Genomic DNA, 21,827 nt, shown 5'->3' with positions numbered 1-21,827 from the left:
TGGTTTGGTCTGACTTTGCTCTTTGTGTGGATCTCTACATCTGCTACAATCTGAGGATCAAACAGACACACAAACATACATGAACCACCTTTAAAACAAATACTTTACCGCTAATATCTATATCTTTTTCGACTTAAGAGCATCATCGCTGCAGTATGCCATTATGTGTTCTTGTATAGGTTTACAGCGAGGCTATAAGTTACAAGCTGATTCTTGTTTACTTTTCATATCTGTTTTTGTGTAAAGACCTTTTTCAGCCTCAGTCTCTCTATACAACCCTATTAAGCACTTTGTAACTTTGTTTTCCAAGGTGCCGTACAAGCAGAGATCATTAATAGTACTATTATTATCTTAGAGTTTCTTTTCTACTGATATTAAACTGGTCATGTTCATTCCTCAGGTTGTGCCTAGACCTTGTTCTAAAAGATTTGCTTTTGTGTCACTGGAAGAAACTTGCTCAAATCACTTTCAGTGCGTCCTTGATTTCACAAGCAGCTGCTGGAATGAAACACTTCAATTTTCAAAACCTGTTATAATGAAACTATCGATCCTAAAGCGCTGTCTCAGGGGCGAGATCCTGTTAAAACTTTATTAGAAGTCTGTTTGTATAAAGTAGACAAATGATGTAATGGGATTTATTTTTATTGATCCCTGTAGGGAACTTCTATTTTCACTTGCCTCCCTCCACAGAGGTCACAGGTCAGGGTCAGCTACAGCACATCTGGACCTGGTACATAGGCATTTAGTGTCTTGCTGACATGACGCCTGAACATTTTACTGCACAAGACGGTCCATTACTAACTACTCTCCAGCCTGCTGCGCAAAAAAAGTGTCTTTGAAACCACGTTTGAGTTTCCTCTCTCCAGGGTGCAGCTGTTCAACTCATCAGTTTCCGCCTGACGAAATGTGCTGTACACTCATACTATCTGGAGAGCAATCTACAGAACAGGACAGAACAGGTCTTCAACCTTTAGTTCAGAGTCCTCAGAATCGAGTCTCAGAGCTGCCCCTCTTCAGTGTGCTGCTGTTAAAGTCGTCATGCTCAAAGCTCAGATTATTATGTGACCTCGATATCATTAGCAGCTTCTCCCGCTTACTGTAGTCGCGCCTCACTGTCATGGACGGTGACACATCTAACAGCCGCTCCCCTTGCTCTTCCCTGTCCTCCAGCCGCATGTAGCCTTTGCTGCTGCCCCGGTTGCCACCGTTGCTGCGGCTGCTGTTGCTACGGTCGAGGCGGGGCCAGCTGGGGTGCTTCCGCTGCTCCGGGTGCACGCTGAGCATGCTCGGCCCGCGCTCCAGGTCCAGAGATTTGGAGTGGCTGCTGAGCATGTGCAGAGAGGAGTTGGAGCCAAAGTCGCTCCTTGCTGCTCCCGGGGAGAGCCAGCAGCCTGAGGTAGAGGAAGGAGCGGGGGAGAGGGAGGAAGAGGAGACAGAAGAGCAACGGGAGGAGGAGGAGGCGGAGTTACTACGGTGTAAGCCTGGTGGTTTGGAGGCCTTGGCAACAGATGCTACAGGAACCACCAGAGACTCCATGGAGCTCAGAGGCTGTGACCTTTCTCCCTCTCCTCTGCCTCCTCCTCTGTCCTCCTCAGTAATCGCCTCCATCTCCGGTCCATCAATAACGCAGTTGTTAAGTTTTATGACAGGGAGAGTAAAAGCAGAGATAGACGAGGAGACAATAGAGCGTGCATGGTGACCTCCTTTCTCCCCGTCTCCATCCACCGACCACTGGTGGCGCACCGAATCCGACCGAGTCAACCCGAGCCCCGGGCCGCAGAAGGGGCGATCCTTGTAGAGTGGCGCCAGCAGCCCCGCAAAGCTACAATCCAACTTAGCCTGCTCCCTGTGTCTGTGAAACTCCTCATCCCCTAAGAGCACCTCCTCCTCCTCTGTGGATCCTCCGCCTCCAGCTCGAGAGGAGTATGCGAGGAGGGAGTTGCTGGCCAACCGTGCTGCATTATCAACCCCAAAGGCTCGAAGATCCCCAACCTCTCTTGCATAGGTGCTGTTGCGGTGATGGTGTTGTTTTTGCTCTCTCTGCCTGAGGCGATGGATGTCGATGACTGTGGAGTACATGTCTCGCATATGGATTATCTAGTGCAGAAGAGAGATATATTATTAGTGTTAGCAGTAGTACTCATCTTTAGACTGCCTGAGACTATGTTTAATATTCCATATTATTATTCTGTAGTTTCAAATTTGCGTGTGTATGCAGGATGTTTGTGACCTTGGAATACATGTTTCGCACATGGATTACCTGGAAGGGGGGAAGAGAGGAGGAGAGGATTAATCGAATCAAGGAAGCAAAGGAGAGGGCATAAGAACAGAGGAAATGTGATCAGAGGAAATTTGCAAGATGGAAGGAGGCTGGAAGAAATATGATTTGCATGTTAGTTATGTAGAGATGATGAATATGGATGACTGCAGTGTGCATGCCCCTCATTTTGTAGAGAGTTAGAGGAAGAACAGAAATGAGAATACAGGGTTGGAAAGGAGTATTAACTACATACTCTATTCTTCATCTGTCACTATTGACTGTATTTTAGAATTGAAATATTCCTTCATAACCTTTTCTAGAAGTAATTTCTTCACAAATCAGTGTGTCAAGCCTTGCAAGGCAACATCAGTTGTGTTTATATTTCCTGTTACAGCTTTTTGGCGAGCATGTAGATCCTCAATATCCACTGGCAGCTCTAGTGTTTAATTCCTCCGGCGCCAGGTAGACATGACGCATGTTCTGGTATTTGAGTGTGTGTGGATTTGCTGATTTCAGCCCTACCTTAGTTTCTCTGTCTCTGTTTTCATGAAGAATGGCATTAGCACAGATGAAGATGAAAATCCCAATGCCCATGGTGAAGGGCCCGAGCATCTTCATCCTCTCAGAGTGAAGATGCTGTTCCAGGAACCGCGTCAGAACGCCCCCAGTCTGCTTGGAGGGCGTACCTATATGCAGATGGAGGGCATGAGCCATTTAATATCAGGAGTGTGAGTTTATAAACCTATAAGTGTGTTTAGAGACAGTCTTGAGAAACTGTCTCAGTCCATTGCAGGTTTGTCTGGAACAGATACAACAGTTTCTTTAGTATTTACATTTAAGAAAATCAACTTTCAGAGCCAATTAAATGAAATGACCCAGGTTAACTTTTCTTTTTCCCTTATTCATTTACCTTGCACATTATGACTAGTGCTGGAGTTAGCCATTTCCTCCTCTGTGACGGCCATCTTGGCTCCATTTTCTCCGCCTGTGGCAGATGTTTTAGCTCCTCCTCCAGCTGCCGATTTGGCCGAGGGCATGGTTTCACCGTGCGGCCAGTAACCCAGGGTTGCCATGCCGATCCCTACGGCCAAGATGACCAGTCCCAGGAGGAGGAAAAACCCGGAGGCAGAGTAGAGGCGGAGCCTACCACGTACTACCACAACATCGGTGCGTCGTTTCCGCTTTCTAAGTGAAAAGCATGGGAAAAAAACAGAATTAATAGTTTTCGGAGACATATATTTTGTGACATACAAGGATGTAAAGCCAGCTTACATCATTACAGCCACCATACAAAAATGTACAGCGTGCATGAACCGTGGCACACATTATGTTTTTTGTGAACAGTCAATGCTGACTTTTTGTACCATTAAAACCAGTGTCTCTCATGAATCTCAAACTGCCAGTTCACGGTCGTCCAAAGTAGTTGACAAAAAAGCTAATATGCAATTACATTTCCTAGGAATCTTTATTCATCTTTGTATTAGTCTTCTTTTCATTTAATTTATGACAGGAAGACTAAGATAATTACCTGGGGGTAGCCTCTGGGGCAGGGTTTCCCAGGCCTGGCGATGTAGGTGGTATGGGCCGGTGCTGAGAGCGGGCGGAGTCTTGGCGTTTTAGCTTAGCCAAGCCTGTTAGCACACCTGCCGCTGCAGTCATACTTAACCTGCAGATACACATACAGAAACAAATTAGTAATGAGTTTAACATGTACTGGATGTCCAGCCTCTGTCGTGTGTGTGTGTTTGTACTGTCACATGTCACAAAACGACCACTGATGTAGAGCTGTTTTCTTCCAGTTTGTTTGGTCTTTCGTACACACACTCTGATGCAACTGAAAAAAACAACTGCAAACATCCTTTTGGTAGAGGCACAGATGCACACAAAAACCTTACCAACAACCATATTTAAGAATAGGTGTAGGGATGCACATATGTATTTCTGCATTGCCAAAATCTCCCAGATGCTCTGAATATAGGAGGTGTGAGACACTTAGTATTCAGAGTGCAGCATTACTCACAATCGAGCACATTGAACCAGTTCCAGGGATCACAGCTCTGTTTGTCGTATTCTAAGACGGCGTGTCACCTCACGTACAGCAGTGACTTCTGAAGAGCTGCAGGTTTTTTACACACTTTGACAGGGAAAGTGTGGCAGACGTTCTTTGTCTTTCCAAGTTCAAGAAATGGTCTTTACAGTTTAGCAGTGATACACCTGTAAGCACACAAAAATGTGCACACCCAGTACAACAATCTCTTCTGTTTACTGGTGATGTTTTGTTGTCAGGACAACATGAGCAGGGGTGTGCGTGTGTGTGCGCATTGTACATAGACATTTACCCCTACAGGATGTTTGTTTACAGCCTTCTTCCTGTGTGTACGAGAGAGAAACTCAGGAAACAAGATGATAAGAGATATAGAAATAGAGTAAACAAACAGAGAGAGAAACACCCATGGCTTGTGTTTTTTAATCTTGGATAGTTTTTCATTTTCATTCAAATCTGCCATTTATTGTATTTATATTTATATTGTTGCCATTATTGGTGTTATTTACGTCGTAGTTGCGGTTAAAAACTGGAAATACAGTGCCGCAATTCTGACATAATATTCAAATGAATCATGGCCTCTCTGCTCACCAGCTGCTCAGATGTCTATTAATAGTTATTAAAAGGAAGAGGGCTTAAAACAAACACAGGCTTATTCCGGGAGCCTTCATTTGGGTTTAAATGCCTGTTAATCTGGGCGTACATGAACATTAGCATTGTCCTGTTTTCTGTTTAGTACTAAGAGGATTAAACAAATATATTTGATGTTGATATTGAAAAAAGTATCCCTCTTCAGATCAAATTCTGGTAAGTAAGTAACCTCATTGCTACAGATGAATTGACTGCTTTTGTTGGGTGCCATCTCGGCACTTCTGCTTGAGAACTTTTGGATGAAAATATGAAACTACGTGTCACCACAGTGATCCCCAGCAGGTCAGGGTCAGGTGCCATACAGTAGAACCACCAGCGAACAGCAGTCGTAAGATTGTTTGAATCCCTTCCTCAGCTTGAGCACCACCTTCACATATTTTACTGGTGCTGAAATTTTAAACCTTTTTACATAATTTTCTTGCTCCCACTCACGTTTAACATACTCAGGCTTACCTCGAGACGAACACTGTACAACTCTGTTCTGTTCAGCCTTCTTGAATGACCATAATAAGTTATTTTCAGTTATTTATTTGGTCACTGGTTTTCTGCGTCATGCGCAACTTTGTCTGTATGTGTGCATGTCTGTGTGACACAGATTCAGCATGGGAACGAGAACACACCCATGACCTTCGTCTGTCTATATTTTAATATCTCTCTCCCTCCTTGCTTCCACATCTCTCTCTGTCTCTCTTTCTTCTTCCAAGAACGTGCTATCTGTAAATCTCTCCCTCCCTCTTCCATTCTCACCCTCAGTCTGTCGGCTAATGCATTCTGGTTGTGACCCTGAATAATTTTTTCCTTCCCATACTTCCTTTTTCTCCCCGCCCCAGCTTTCTTTCTCTTCTTATCTCTCTCTGTTTGTCTTTCTCCTCCCTCTACTCCCTCTCAGATCTATTTTTAATCCATCTCTAATTTTGATTTTCTTTTATTTGGTCACTTTCCTCGTCCTCTCTCCCTTCCTTTCTTTTCTTCCACATATCTCAAAGCAATAAAGTCTGCATTAAGACTCAGAGTTAGACAAAGATTTTAGCATTCAAAGTAACTGTGAATCACACACAGGACCAGACGTTCTCTCCTCCTACCCTCTTTTCTCCTTCTCACATCTTAATGTATTTTTCATGTCAATCATCTTATTGGTAATCCTGCTGTAGGAAAGTGCTTTGCCACAGATGGTGAATCACACAAGGACCAACACAACCGGCCTCTTTTCTCTGTTTTTTCTGCGTCCCTTCTCACTCTGTCTCTCTCTACTCTCTCCTCTCACTCCTTGGTGTGCGTCAAACAGGAACCCACACAATGTTTCAAGAGCGGGAGGAGAGATTTCCTCCATTTACTCAAAGACGAGAGAGGGGTGGATGGGAGTACAAGGGAAGGATAGAGGAAAGGAGACAGGGAAGTGAGGGAAAAAATAAGAGAAAAAGATGACAACAGGAATATGGTAACAGGAGGAGAAGGGGGGTATGAAGGCAAGATGAAGGGATGTAGAAGCACTTATTTACATCAGTGCACCTACATGGGTGCAACACTGAGTCATGACCTGAAACTGAAAGCCTGTACAAAGAGCTGAACAGTAACAAACAATGGTAAAAACTGGTTTGAAGGAGGGTAGAGAAGTGGGGGTGACGAGCGGATAGAAAGGCCAGGCAATAAAGGAGAGGAGAGTGCTTTTCTTGCCAGAGACGACAGGACAGAGGCAGAAAACAAGCCAAGTGCATCTGTAGTTTTAACAAGATGGGAGCAAGAAACAAGTGGGGCAGAGAGAACGAAATGCTGTTGAAACAGGCACACCAGCAGCTTAACGAGAAACCACTCAGGCCCTGACACAACAAGGCTTTCTACTGTGGAGAATGTGTCGGACCTGTACAGTGACTACATGAAATGTAGAGTTAATATTCAGTAACCCAACACCCCATCACTGGGTCTCTGCTGGCTGTTCAGACTGTGTGTAAACCTCTTTTCTTGCATGCAGAATATATATAAAGAAACCATTCAGTGTGTTGTGTGTTTAGAGAAATGTGCTCTGTTTTCTGCATCTACTTATCACATGGTAATCATACACAGGCTGTATGAATATTAATGTTTCCACCTCCTGTCAGATAAAACTGCGAAATCCACTGCTCCATTTTCCATTCCGCTGCCTTAATAAGCACTTCTATAAATTAGTGTTTAATGAATCATAAATTAGCCTCCATGTGATCACCTTAATAACGACTAAATTGCTTCCGCAGTTTATCTGTGCATAAAGAAAACTATTTGATATGTCTCACCCTTCAGGGGGCAGATTTATTCTGTTACTGGAGGCATTTAAACATTTAGACACACAAGTTACATTTAAAAGACATTGTGTCTTTCAGAGCAGAGATTTCCCTCTCTCTACTGTCTCACGTCCTCTGTGATATTCCTCTGCATGTGTTGTGTCCTAGAGCGAGGAGATGCCTTTTGCAGCATGATAATGACAAGTTATCTATAAGAGACCTCACGTGATGTATTGTCCCTATAGCAACTACATGTGCTGCTGCTAGGTGACACGTTTCTATAGCAACTACCAGCTGTGTGCACAGGAATGACAGGTATATCATTAACACTATATCATATCAACAAAGGGGCATTTCCCATGGATCTCTTTGATTTACATTTTTATTTTTGTGAGCAGATATTGGGCACAAACACACGTTTGTGTCGCAGCACATGGTTTGGAAGGAAGAGGTGTGATTGAGAGGGGGAGGAGAGGAGGAGACAGCAAAGGATGCTGGAGTTGAATTCGAGGGGACTGAATAGACGCATGGAGATAGGGAATTGGCAAGTGGGATGAAATGAGAAGAGAAAGGGAGACACCAGGGATGAAGAGAGAAGGTGAGAGCAACAGAGAGTTTGGCATGAAATGTGCTTGCAAAAAAAAAACCCTGCTTTTTTTTGGCACTCTCAACAATTACGCGTTAGCATTGTGTTTAGGGTGTTAATTACATCTTGTTTATGCGATTTGTGCTCTCTCTTAATTCCACACATGAGAGAGAAAACGTGTGTGGAAGAGGAAAGAGGACAGGTGGGATAGAAAGACAAAAAGAGGAGACGTTAGTTAGAGGGGAGAGTAAAGATGCTAGAAATCAGGACCAGATGGAGAAGACAGGGAGAAAGAGTATAGAGGGGCTTTGATCTACATGTAACAAACTCCAGAGAAGTGTGCTAAAAAAAGTTGCTAATACGTCATGGAGAAAGGCAGCTAATATGGACACAAATAGAGTAAGAAGGAAAGGAGAGATGTAATGAGAGAGGAATGAGCAGGAGGATAAAAATGGAGTGTGGTAAGGATTTTCATCCATTATGTCTCCCAATACAGTTGGGAGGTCATGTGTTTTTGTTTCTGTGTCATAAACTGCTCTGGTGAGGGTAACTGAGGCCAAATAACGCTAATAAATGCTTTAAATGAAGAGACAGACAACCCCCCCCCCCCCTGCTTCAGTTAAGGTCACCTGCCATAATATCATGGAGCTGGGAGTCAATCATGGGAGACTACCCTCAGTAAGTACTATTTCAGTCTCTCCAACGTGCTTATTTGAGTTTTGGCAAACCAGAATATCAAAAGGCAGTTTACTTACTGCTCTCTTGCAAAGACTTGTGGAAATTACCAGAATGAATTAAGGGCGAACAATATCTGATCTCTGTGCAGCCTGTTCTTGACAATGCTTTTAACTTAAAATACTGAAATAAAGAGACTGTCAAGTGATTCAATGCCCAGGTCATATTTAAGTACTTAAGTACACCTACACCACTATCAAGCACGATATTACAAACAGAGCTCAGGTTGGTGGAAAAGAGCACGTTCATGCTGATTTTATTTAGTGTCTTATTATTCAAGTAGAATCTCAAAACACAGCTTACTTATTCAGATGAACAGCTGCCATATCTGCATTTCATGTTCGGTCAAATAAATTATAGTAGAGTACCGTATAGTACAGGTAGTTGGACAGATTTTTTATGTCGGTGATAAAGGACTATACTGTTGGTTTTGCATGTTTCAGCCCATTAACTACAAGTTGTGTACACGTATTATTACATTAATAAGTGGATAATCACTTTACCAAATGGATGCTTGGAAGGAAATGCAATTTTAGAAAATCCCCAGCAAGTGCCTTCCAAAAAATAAAAAGAGACATTAACCTACAATGGAAGAAGTACACATGATCCTTTTTGCAATGTCCATGTTTGATTTTTTTTTGCCTCCTGGGTTTTATTTTTCCGATAAAATAGCTCACAAATATGATGCTTCTTGGCAGCAGAGTCTTGAATGTCCCTAAAGCTTCCATAAACACACTAACATTGAAAACTCACCCTTCTTTAATTACATTACTGCGCAATGATAACACAACTTTGACAAAAATAAACTGTCTCCTGTGAGGGATAATCTTCACCAGAAAACAGGAATTGTAGTTATAATGGGTTCCCACATGTAGGACCACTATTAGTATGATCCTGCAAAGACGATTTTTCTGCTTCAGCCAGCAGAATGTGACAGGGAAGGTATAGAAAGAGATGAGATGGCAGGTGATGCAAAGCTGTGACATGGATTACAACACATGACGTGCCTTACAGCAGGAACGGATCTGTTTTTACGGCCACGTTTCACTAATTTTCTCTGTTGATCCCTGAGGGGGAATTCTCTGTTTCCAGAGAGGTCAGAGGTCAGAGTCGGCTGCAGAGAAGCACCCCACAGCTGCTTGATCAAACAAGGCCATCTTGATCACTCTGCTGTCCCAAAAGATTCCTCCAATACCAGCCGATTGTGTTGCTTTACATCCAGGCACCCTGACCAACCAGTAAAGAGTAGCTAGTGCAGCGACAAGGAGGTGAACACAACTGGAAATGTTTGAGGAGGAACCACCATCTTGGATTGAACCCAGGGGTCTGCAGTGGTGGCCTGTGTGTCTCTAGGTAGTGATTTCTTACTGGGATCATTTTGATCAGCAGTCTATAACTGCTTATGTTATTTCAGAAACATCCAGTTGTTGGGTGATTAGTTAATTTAGTTTTGTTTGGTAAAATGAAATAAAAAGTTTATTTGAAAGAAAGGTGACACTCTCCTTGACGATTTCCATCTCTAGAGTTGATTTGTTGGTTTTTGTAGTTAAACCTGACATTTTGGAAACTACAGTCCTAAATTTGTCGATACCTGTAGCTTCATACAAGCTTTCCACATGCTGTGCTCTTTGATCTGAAAGTCATTTACGTTGAACACTGATCTGCAAAGACACACAGGTGTTTTCAGTCATTCTGGTCGATTATGTTGTGTGAGTTGTCCTGTCACCGGACAACAGAGTTGGTGATGCGAAGGTTAAATATACTGTGCATTGACCATAAAGCACTACTGTATGTCCATACATTTTGGGTGTAATTTTCCTAAAGGACTGATACGAGGCATCCATATTTATCTGCTTTTTTCTGGCATTTCCATACTTATTATATTAAGTGCTAAGTTGGAGCTTTTATAAAATCCTGCTTTCCCAGACGCAATTGCAACTTGAATGTTGACTTGAACACAACTAACAAATAAGAAACTGGTAATTACAATAATGAATCTATGCTGGGAGTTATATGAGGTCACCATATAACACCCTAAAAAGGAACAGGAAAACAGGAAAGTGGAGAAGGTGTAAATTAAGCTCAGTCAGTACACGCAGTCCTGAGAAGAGGTCTAATCAGGCAAAAAGCACCTGTGCAGTGGGACTTTTGAGATATAGCATGAGAAAATGGCTTTTTCAAAAACTTGTTGTTATCACATTTTCCACTGTTGAGTCGGTTCACAATGTTCAACGTCTTGTTTTCTGCCGTGACACTAATCAGAATCGAGTGAAATTAAATATGATACCTGTAAGTTTGGCTGAGTCTGAGTCTCCTGAGTAATCAGACCTCTACATGATCCTGATTCAGTATCCAGACCGGAGGTTCGGTCCTTCTTGCCATTTGTGTTTTTGGATTAAAGCAGCGTTTCTTGTTCTTAAGGGAATTGGCTATCATTAGATAAAACCAGGGGGATGATACGGTCACTGAGAGCACTGAGCAGGGCAGAGGAAGAGGAGGAACTTGTATCAGAGGAAGGAGAATGAGCAGAGGATAAACAGATAGTGAGCGTGTGTTTGTGCATTGCTCTACTCCTACAGACTCGCGGTCAAGGGTGAGTCATCTGTCTGGAGAATATGTCACTTTGTGTGTTCCCGCTGACCTTTCGGCAGCATATTTTATGATGCAGGCACTCGAGTGTCAAGTCCTGCACCCTCTTCACCATCTTGTTTGTGTTTTCTTTCCCTCATTATTTTGATGATACATAAGTCTCACATCCTTCACACCGCGTCAGTGTCACTGCCTCCCTGTGATCAATTCGGCTCTACTCAATTGAATTAAGTTTTGAATTGAATCATCAGCTGCTCATGGCGTGTGTGTGTGTGTGTGTGTGTGTGTGTGTGTGTGTGTGTGTGTACTAGAGTGAGACCCCTGTTGATTCCAGCTAAGTGACTCACTCTGTCTTCCTCACAGTCCCGGTTTTCAGTCAGTCACCCAGACTCATCCTGAGGCATAAGCTGAAGCTGTCCCCTACTGTCCTGCAGCACTGATGCCCAAACTGTGGTCCTGGGACTTTTGTGGGGTCCATGTTTGGATTCTTGAAGCCCACTCTCCACAGCTTAATGTTTTGTTTTCCATAAGCTCTCCATGAACTGTTCTTATTTAATTTGGCCTGTTAAACATTCTCAGCAAAAATTATGTCTCAAATCAGATAAACTAGAACATTGTCCTCAGATGAGGGTCTATTGGATGAACTCCTATAATCAGGTGGTGGTTTGTGGGCTTGTACATCCCTCCATGGGAGTCTTTGGAGCGACAACATGAAGGAACTGCTGACGTAGGGGTATTTAAACAGGATTATCCAGTTTGTGGATGCCTGTGAAGAAGGAGGATTAGCTCATATGTCGCCTGACTTCTTAATGATTTTCAAATTAAACTCAAATTTAACTAAATTAAATGTTTGGCTCACTGAGTTACCCTACAGTAGCTCTTCAAACTGCTCTCAAGGTGACAGTTACTCCTAATTCACAGACATTATTTAAATCCTACTATAAAGACAATAAAACCAGTGACAGAGCATCTGTTGTTAAAGCCCCCCTCCCCTCGACTCTGTTCTGCTCATTGCCACTTCACTGTGCAGAGTTTAACACGAGAAGGCTGTTTTCACAGTCATCATGTTTCTCAGTGCTCATCTTAAATCTGAGTTCAAGGCGTGTGCATACGAGCGGGATTTTGTGACATCATAACTGGAAGCCAATCATGGTCTAATATGAAACTTGCACAAGTGATGTGGGAACCTCCAGTGCACGTACACTGAGACTTTACAATAAAGTAAGAGACACTTTGGGCCCATCAGACTTTTTCCATTTTTCACTCAGGGAGACGGTGATGTCATTATAAGAATTTTTAACTCGCTAAATGAACTTTTGTTGCCGAAAAAACATCAGACACAAAGTATTATAGTATGTGTTATGTAATATTGTTTGAAGGGTTATGACTGAACGTTCACTCAAAATGACCATTGACCCCTTAATGGTGACCTTTGAAGGCATTTATACTGACATCATGCCTTGTTAGGCTACTAAAAAGTTAATCATAATAAGAGACAGCAGGCTGGAATAGAAAAGTGATAACCTCAAGCTTGGCACACTATGCTGGACTATCTTAAGTTTATCCTGTCCAATAAACGCCACCAGTTATAGAGGGAAGATGGCAAAGAGATGTAGCCATCATGTTAAACTTCCTCGTTCATCAAATATTAAACACAATGTCATAAAATATGGATGGAAATAAAAAGATGGATCAACTTGGATTGTTTAAGAGTCAGAGAGGTCAAACACAGCTCAGGTCTTACCTTTGCAGAGAGCCCGAGTTTTCTCAGTCACTGTGCCATTAGGCATGAAGGGGGATTAGGCTGCAACCTGGGGGAAAGTTAAAAGCCATCGTCCGCTTTGAAGGCTACTTCCACTGAAATGCCATGCCGGAGAAAATGAAGATGACAGGAGACAGTTCAGCTCCCATGCAGGGTTTGGAAAACAGCAGCACAGTCTGTACTCACAACCAAGGTCCTTAGTGGAGATGACACAGTGTCATTATTGCAGTTTCTCTGGGTCAAATTGGGTGTAAGAGCTTTTAAAGTGTCTCTTGTGACGACTTTATTCAGCGCGGAGCACGTTTTACGCCATATGGAGAGAATGTGCGCGCAGGACAACGAGGGCGGTGAAACGCGCTCCTGATTACGACTGAGGGAAAATCCTTTAACACATTCCGCCTGTTAAAAGTCGTAAAACGCTCAGGTTGTAATTCCCCAGCGGAAAAATATTCCTTGTTTCACTGGCAAAAAAAAAAAGCCGCTGATGTGTGGTCCCTCCTGGCAGTGATGCGTAAAACTCTCGCTATCCCGACATTTGCGTCCGAAAACTTGATTTCACGCCAAATAAAAAGAGAGAATCTCAGCAGCAAGTTGTTGCCTTTAAAGAAAAAGCAGTGAGCAGCTGAAACCTACGAGTAAAAGCGTGTTTTTATTCCTCTGAGCCGGAGAGAGACGAGGCTGCTACATCCAATTCCTCCAAAGCGCTTCTACGCTTGTGGGAATGTGAGAGGCTTTCACTGAGGTGTGTGTGTGTGTGTGTATGTGTGTGTGTGTGTGTGAGAGAGAGAGAGAGAGAGAGAGAGAGAGAGAGATGGGGGTGAAGCCCTGGGAAGATGTATGCGTGTGTGTTTTTTGGAGTGTGTTTGGTGTTTTTGGAGGGAAACAAGGCACCGTGCCATGCTTTTCTTGCATGTGCTGGACGCAGAGGAGAAGGGGGGTGACTGGTTTTGAGGAAATGCAGAGGGGGAAGCCTTGGTGATGCTCAGTTCAAGGAGAGAAAAAAAAGGATCAGCTTGTGATGTTAGACATGTCTCTGTGGGAGCAACAAGCAGCAGGGTTGTGAATACAGTATTAGGAGGCAAAGCTCAGGGAAGTTTTGTGTTCAACTTTTCAGCTTCACACACACACACACACACACACACACACACACACACATACAGAAAGAGAGGGCAGCAAAAACGTTGCAGATGTTGGCATGTGTGTAATTTCCTGTATTTACATGCTGGAATTGATTCAATGAAAACACACCAGCTGGGGTGAGGTGAAGAGAATGTAAGACAGACCTTTGGGCAGATATTTTGAACAATAAGCCTGCAGTGTGTGTGTGAGAGAGAGATACATAAGACCATTATTTGTTCAGATGGCTGTAAGTTGGCGAGAACCCCCCCCCCCCCCCCCCCCCAGGGCAGATTGCTACAGCTGAACATGTGCAGGATATGTGAGTACACATTTGTACACAAGCATTAGTGCATTTTGTGTCACCCTCGACCCCAAACCTGACCATGACATTCCTGACCCGAGCCCCAGCTGCACCACACACACTAAAAATAACTCAGGCATTACCACTTAGCTTGTTTGTTTTTTTGCTCTTGTGGAGACATCTGGAGCCCTGTAAGATCATACAAGGGGCGTCTAGATTCACGTTGAAGTCCTGTCAAGGGTGCCGTGGTCAGTCGGTTGCTGTATTTACATTCCATTAGAGATCGAAATGAAAACATGCTGTAGAGAGAGCCGAGATGTGGAAAGAGTGTGGGAGAAAAAGGGAGAGGAGAAACAAAGCCTTACATTGTTGACTGGTACATTTCTTGTTTACAAGCCCACTTGGGATTGTGGGATTTACAAAATGTGTTAACTTTTTGTGTTATTGCAAGCAGCTGTGGACAGGAGTCTGCAGCTGAATAATTAAAGGGAAACTATAATTGAGAGGAGAGGAGTTTTAGGAAGAAAAACATTATACAGAGAGGAAGAGAGGAGAAAGAGGGAGGTAGTAGTGATGAAAAGAAGAGAGGGGTGAGGAGAGAATAGCAGTGGAAGAGAGAGTGAAGGAGAGGAGACAGGAGAGAATAGCTCAATGGATCAAAGTATGATTGACAGGAGGGCGGGGGAAAGTCAACAGGAGACAGGTAAGGGTTATTTCAGGCTCAGTGATTGGTAATTGGCTTGAAGAGGGAGTGACATACACAGACGGTCTAGGGCCATCACAGCATCACAGGACGTCTTCAGATCTTGCTTTGTCCAAGAAATACGTCAAAACCCAAAATAGATTACATTCACGGTGATATAAAATACAGAAAAGCAGCAAATCCTCGCATTTGGGAAGCTGGAACCAGAAATTATAGCAATTATCAAAACACTTATTTCTGTATGTTTCTTTCTTGACCTGTCCATGGTGTTCTCACCCCCCCGCAACCCTGCACAGGATAAGCGGTAACAGAAAATGGAAGGATGGATGTTCCTGTCTTTCTTTTTCAAACCCTTCATCTCTTTCCTCCTAGATACTTCTGTTGCTGCCTAGTTTCTTTAGTGTATCTTGATTGAATTATGATGCATCCAACTGTGTGTTTGTCTGACGTCAAAATCCTTGCACACACACACACACACACACACACACACGTGCACACTGAATGATAATTACACTCTCTGCTCCTACATGACTAGTTGACATGCAGGTCAATGAGCCTCAGTGTTCTCAGTACCCCCCCCCCCCCCCCCCCCCCCCCCCCATGCGTTGAATTGATTTTCAAAGAATTTAAAAAACGATCAGGAGAACAGCGGAAACATTTCTCTGCTTCCGTGGATACAACACAGATTGTTTAAACTCACTCATGTGGCGTAAACACTCTAGATACAGGAGCGCTCTGTTGAATTGTCTCTATCAGTCTCATTTTTCATACTCACATTATATCAGGTCTGGAACTGCTAACATACTTCATACTGATATCTAAATGTCTTGCAACTTGATTAAAAAAGGTTGTTTTATCTTCACGGTGCTCCTTGAAAGAAAATGCCCGTTGTTTGTCGTTTAGTATGGGCTTAATAATTCCCTTGAATTAGTGCCTTGAAATCCATCTAAAATGTTTTTCAGCTTCAAACGTTTCACTGTTGTTATTTCACCAGCTGTTCAGCTTTAGCTGTGTCGGGCAGAAACAAGAATTCAGGGTCATCATAGAGAAATGGTCATATTTACTTCATTGACCTGATGTTGCCGAGAGTTAGATGAGAACATTGATACCACTCTCACATCCGTACTCTAAACATGAAGCTAGGCAGATTTTGCTGCCTTTGTACAGAGTCAGGCTAGCTGTTTCCCCGTAAGCTAATCAGCTGCTCGCGGTAGCTTCACAATTAGCATGTAGACATGAGAGCGTGATCTAACTCTCAGCAAGGAAGCAAATGTCGACATATTCATTCAATCCCGGCTGATGAACACGTGCAAGCATATTTGTGTGTCTTCATTACTGCAGTTAAACAGAGCAACGAGCAACCCCGTACTGTTGAAAAGTGGGAAACATTGCCGGATAATCAAAAGACTTTAAAATAAAAATAAAAATGAATCATACATGCAACATCTAGAGACATAAAAAGAGTGTATCTGTATGATTAGTGAGCTTTACGGTAATAAAATGTACCACACACACGGGGATGAATAGTTATGACGCCTACCTGCTCTACATGTTCCCCCCCTCCCACTCCCCTGCTCTCCATCACTATGGTTACAATGATGCAGGTTACCGTGGCAGCCAAGTAAACCCCACACTCACACAAAGGCGCACGTGCATGTGCTTTACCACTCACACAGACATACGCAGGCTGTGACGCTGAACAGTTGAATATAGAGTTTCTTCAGCTATTCCTGGAGGGAGACGGGGATGTTGAACCGTCATCATTTCTGCATCCACCGCTGCCTCTTTTCTTTCTTATCTGTCTTTTCATGGGCAGATGATGGATGAACACACTCCCCCTCTCTGGTCTGTTTTCATTCATAATCTCAAAGTTAAATAAAACATGGAGCAAAAATGATTCATGGCAGCCATTATCAGAAATCTATACATATGAATGATTCATCAGGAAGCATCTTATCTGCTGCTGCCTGTCCTGTGCATGTGGCTCTTATCGTCTCTTGTAGCTGGGTTGGTTCTTCATTGGTGGATTAAGTGTGTGTATGGGCCTATGCTGCCACCCAGTGTTCATATTAAGAACTGCCAGACAAGTTTGCAATCGCATCTCTCGATGTTTTGTTGCAGATTTCTCAAAAGAGCTGAACTTCCAGGATGAATCGCAGATCAAAATGGGGAAGGGAAAAAAAGACAATACAAGACCCAGTCACACCTTCAAAATACATGTAAAGATATTGTGAATTGTATGTTGTCAGTGTTGACATCAGGAGATCAACTGATGTCAATGTGAAAAATGTCTTTATACTAGGACTGCAGCAGATATTTTCATTAACGATTAATTTGGCTGATTTTTTTATTTTATTTTCTCAACTAGCAATGAATTGTTTTGTCTATGAAATATTGGAAAATAGTGAACCAAAGGTGACGTATCCAAAACCCAAAGATATGAGTTCACTATCAAATAGGACAAACCAAAACCACCAAATGTTTGGCGGTGAAAAATGATGATAATGATCAAATCGATTATTAAAATATTTGCAAATCAATCAATCAGCTCTACTTCATACCCGCGTATTCTTCTCCTGCTTCTTGGATTGTTTATTTGAAGGAGGAGAAGCAATAGAGGAGGGATAAAAGGAAGAGGGGAAGCACAGAATGTGAAGGAAGGAAGATTAAAAAAAAACAAGATGGACACCATGAAAGAACTGAAAGATGGAAAAGGAGGAAAGAGGATGGTAGAGAGATAGGAATCAATAAATTAAGGAAAGGGAAAAAGGAACAAAGAGAAACAGAAGAGAAACAGACCTGAAGGTAAGTAAAATAAAAGAAATAACACTACATATATATAAACCTGTGTCTGTAACACTTCCTGATGTATTAAGTCTCAAAAACCAGCTTCCTTCTTTGGGTTATGTGTATGTGTGCACGCCTGTACTAGAGTATGTTCACCTTTATCCCTTTTGGGATTTACTCAGACTTCTTAGTAGTAATCCCATTTCTTCTAATCCTACCCTCCCTCCTCCTCCCATCCCAACATGCTCACACACACACACACACACACACACACACACACACACAAATACTTACATGTAGCCTACATTCTCCCATTCAGACCAGCAGCCATTCATGTTGTTGGACTACTGCTGTCGTTGCTGTGGATTCACACTCATAAAGCGCCATGGACCCTTCTCCCTCAAGACTACACCCAGTGACACCTGGGTAAGGATGATGTGGGGGAGTGTGCTAGGATAGAGAGGACTGTCTGTAAGGCATCAGAGTCTCTGGTGTGTTTATCAATATGTCTAATAGAGCAAATTGGTACTTATAATAAAGTGTACTGTCTGTTTTCATAAATTAGATTTTTACTCCAGCTGCATTAACTATATTAACCAAAGCATTACTTTATATGCTAAATGCAGTTTTATACAACAGACAATTTATTCCAATTTATCATAATATGTCATAATCAACATTTAATTGAGTAGTTTATGTCCTAATGTCATAATTAGACTGTTGTTTACCCTTCTGAATAATCAATCCAAACCCACCAGGCTTGAGGGTTGAATTTAAAGTCTTGAAGCTGGTTTTTAGAGCAGTTTTTTAAAAGTACAGTCAAGTCTGGACGTGGCAAACAAACCAGGAGCTAGCCGAGGTGTTTAGCTGTCTTTGAGGGTATTAGCAGAAGCTCAGCCACTCTCCTGCTTTACAGACACACACCCACAGGGTGAGACTAGAGTACATGTGGTGTAGGTGGGCCACAATAAAATGAAATTTGTGGGCCTCGATTAAATTTGTTAAAAAAATAATTTATTGAAACAGCCTCAAGACTTTTCCCAGTACTTGCTGCTTTTTTCCTTCCACTTCTCACTGCTGTTCATTTAATTTGATGAAACTAAGACAGTTAATGCACCTTAGCAGCATAAATGAGATGTCCACTAATGACGATGTCTTGCCAGCAGATATCCTCGAAATTAAATGTTTTGGACTGTGCTTACAGTGGTGCTTTGAGCTAAATGCTATCGTCAGCATGCTAATGTTCTCGCAGTGACAACATGAACGTGCTGATATTTAACAGGTGTGTTTACCATGTTCACCATCTTAGATTAGCGTGTTAGCATGCTAACATCTGCTAAAAGCACAAGTGTAACCAATAAGATTAACGATGGCTCCATTCCATTAAGGTGTGTAAGTCAGACAGGGGGCCAACATGCAGGGGGCCTGGCACCGGCACACCTGACTGGCATGCAGCCCATTATTAAGCCCCTGTGTTTGGCAAGCTGAAATGTCAGCTGTGAGAAAATGTCTTTTATGTCTCCTCCGAGGGTGTTTTCTGGGTCATGAAGGAGAGGAAGAGGGATTTTGTCTCAGCTTTGGAAGCATCTAATAATGATGACGTCGTCTTCAGTAAATATCCCCACATGTAGAGTTTTCTAGGCAGATTAAAATCACAGACATAAAGGTTCATGTTTCTCTTGGTATTTATAGTCTTGTTTTCTTTGTTAGTACCTTGTTTATTTGACGACAGCATCAGCAGATGGTCGATAGAAGACGTTTCTCACGCCAGAAGCTCATTGATTAATGGCTCTCATACATGTAATTGATTTTGGTGTTTAACCTCGCCCAGGGTTGTAATTTCAGCTTTTTTCAGCAGACAAATGGAGGAAAAAGGACATAGCTATGTAAACATGCTTCGCAGGAAGATATAGTATATACAGTAGTAGGATGTAGATCAAGTATTACTCAACATCACCAACTGAAATTACAGCTAAGACACTGTCTGTTCCTCACTCTCGCCCTCACAAAGAAAATCTTTTAGCCATAAGGAACCTTCTGCATTAAAACCCTCACCCCCACGGTGCTTTATTAGTCAGCAGGTATAATGTAACTGTTTCGTCTTCTCCTCAGGTCGTCTTGCAGAATCTGTTGATGTGCATGGTGTGCTTCTACTCTCTGTACTACATCGTGGTCAGTCTCTGCATCGGAGTGCTCAGGTACACTCACGAGTACTGAGACCTACTGCAATAATGATAACAGAAAAGCCTTGAAATGTGCTTTTAAGAGTGGACATGTTTATCATCATCTGATGTGTCTGTAGGGTTCATGAGATCAACAGTTTGTTGGCTCCATTTGATTACACAACACAACCATCATGGCAGAACCCCAAATACCTGGGTGAGTACCATTAATGGAGTGTAACCAAGTATATTTACTTGTCATTTACTTTAGTTGTAAAGTTTCATGCTACTATTTTCCTCACTACACTAATTTGACAGTTTCATTTGCTTTGATTTAGGTTTTACATACAAAACATGTGATCACTTTATGAAATATGAAGCACTGTTATAGACTAAACTAAAGTAAAATCAACATGAAAAAAGCTGCTTACACATTAAACCATCAGTAATAGTAATCCAATTATATAATATGGATTATCATATATTACTAATGAGGGCCATTCTGCTGCATCATGCTTCCACCACTGGCAAGAGGGATCGTCATATTGGTTATTGACCGTCTGTCCTCACAAAAAAATGTACACATGGCGGCTGAATTCCATTTAGCTGTTTAAGTCTCAGGGTCCTGGTATTGTGCATGGTGGCTCACTTTCTCACTGTCACGGCTTACTGGAATAGAACAGAGCCATCGCTAATGCATCATGTTAATTAGTAGTCAAAGTCAAAATGTCAGGATGAATAAGGAGGAAACTGGTGACTAATATTTGATAGAAAAAGTGAATAAAAATGATCAGTGTTGGGTTTTATATTTGCATATTTAACAAGATCAGATGTCCTCATATGGACGGAAAGATGAATAAAACCTTTCAGTCTATCAAACAGTAGCAGGAGCAATGACAGTCTGGAAAGGAACATTTCATGACTTTTCTTGTGTCTAATCTCTGCTGCTTTCTGCTATACTGATGTGACATGATATAACAACTGGATGTGTGACTGTAATGCATATTAGAAAAGTAAATGAGGCAGAATGTCATGTGTCGTATTTCTCTCTTCGTCCCTCCAGTTGGTGTAATTTCCACAGAAGTGACCTATGTTTTGGGAGGGCTGGTATTCGCCTGGATTGTAGAGGAGTGGGTTTGGGATTACGCCATAACTGTCACGCTGCTGCATGTCGCGATGACTGTGGCAGGTAAACACACACACACAAAGTGGATCAATAGAGCGGAACAGCTGATAGGATTGGAGGCCTGCTTATGTAACTGGATATAGATGCTGTAGTTCAAAGATGTACAGACACACACAGGCACTATCCTTTTGTGTGTCACTCCAAATTGAATTAAAAGAAAACAAACACTATAATGAATAATTAGGACCTAAAGAAAGCCCAAACATCCTAAACTTGCATCCTTTTTTCTATGTCTTTCACTTGTAAGTAAAATAAATATGTGCAGTGTGTTTCCTGTACAGGGAGTTTTTACATTTCACACACAGTTTCCATGTTTCTGCAGTGATGTCAGACTTCCCTTCGGCTGAGCACTGGTGGATAGCTCTGGGTAAGATTTCTACTTTCTTCATGTTCATCTTTCTCTCTAATCCTCCATGTGCCTATTCCCTTACTCAATACTTCCTACATCCCTTCAGATTCAGGCTTTTTACGCACATGCGCTGGCCTCCAAACCTTCCTTTGATTGAGATCTCTTTTTCTTATTTCTTTAATCCCTCTCTCTGCAGGTTCAGGCCTGGTGATGATGATATTTGGAGGACAGCTCCTGGCCTATAAACTCTTCAGAAGTAACTTTGTCTATCCGGCTGAACTACAGAACTTCTAATGAACACAACGAGGAAAGCTTTTAACTGGCTTACTGGTTAATCT

The 21,827-nt window shown here is 42.4% G+C and overlaps 2 protein-coding genes across 2 annotated transcripts; one reads left to right on the top strand and one right to left on the bottom strand.

Annotated features, from left to right (window-relative positions):
• Positions 1–500: 500 nt before the first annotated feature.
• On the bottom strand, positions 501–12,947 carry tmem200a (transmembrane protein 200A). Its single transcript, XM_070925996.1, has 5 exons — positions 12,865–12,947; positions 3,789–3,926; positions 3,171–3,445; positions 2,783–2,946; positions 501–2,097 (listed from the first exon to the last, which is right to left on the bottom strand). The coding sequence occupies exons 2-5, from the start codon at positions 3,917–3,919 to the stop codon at positions 985–987; spliced, it is 1,683 nt and encodes a 560-aa protein (XP_070782097.1). The 5' UTR covers positions 3,920–3,926; positions 12,865–12,947; the 3' UTR covers positions 501–984.
• A 5,178-nt stretch (positions 12,948–18,125) lies between these two features.
• On the top strand, positions 18,126–21,783 carry tmem244 (transmembrane protein 244). The gene is made up of 6 exons (XM_070926406.1): positions 18,126–18,218; positions 19,905–19,990; positions 20,095–20,171; positions 21,018–21,143; positions 21,463–21,507; positions 21,686–21,783. Exons 1-6 carry the CDS (start codon positions 18,126–18,128, stop codon positions 21,781–21,783), a joined length of 525 nt encoding a protein of 174 aa, XP_070782507.1.
• The last annotated feature ends 44 nt before the right edge of the window (positions 21,784–21,827 follow it).

Source organism: Enoplosus armatus, chromosome 19 (genome assembly GCF_043641665.1).
Source record: "Enoplosus armatus isolate fEnoArm2 chromosome 19, fEnoArm2.hap1, whole genome shotgun sequence".
Lineage (NCBI taxonomy): Eukaryota > Metazoa > Chordata > Actinopteri > Centrarchiformes > Enoplosidae > Enoplosus > Enoplosus armatus.
Note: the sequence above shows the minus strand (reverse complement) of the source record. Positions and strands in the feature narration are given on the sequence as shown.

What these genes read in the sequence shown, in the direction of transcription:
- tmem244 (XM_070926406.1), top strand. Translation starts at nt 18,126, where the DNA reads ATGTTGTTGGACTACTGCTGTCGTTGCTGTGGATTCACACTCATAAAG. An exon ending in CTCTGCATCGGAGTGCTCAG is followed by an intron (nt 19,991 to 20,094) that starts GTACACTCACGA and finishes ATGTGTCTGTAG; the next exon opens with GGTTCATGAGATCAACAGTT. An exon ending in GCAGAACCCCAAATACCTGG is followed by an intron (nt 20,172 to 21,017) that starts GTGAGTACCATT and finishes TCGTCCCTCCAG; the next exon opens with TTGGTGTAATTTCCACAGAA.
- tmem200a (XM_070925996.1), bottom strand. Translation starts at nt 3,919, where the DNA reads ATGACTGCAGCGGCAGGTGTGCTAACAGGCTTGGCTAAGCTAAAACGC. An exon ending in GCCCCAGAGGCTACCCCCAG is followed by an intron (nt 3,446 to 3,788) that starts GTAATTATCTTA and finishes CTTTTCACTTAG; the next exon opens with AAAGCGGAAACGACGCACCG. An exon ending in CACTAGTCATAATGTGCAAG is followed by an intron (nt 2,947 to 3,170) that starts GTAAATGAATAA and finishes ATCTGCATATAG; the next exon opens with GTACGCCCTCCAAGCAGACT.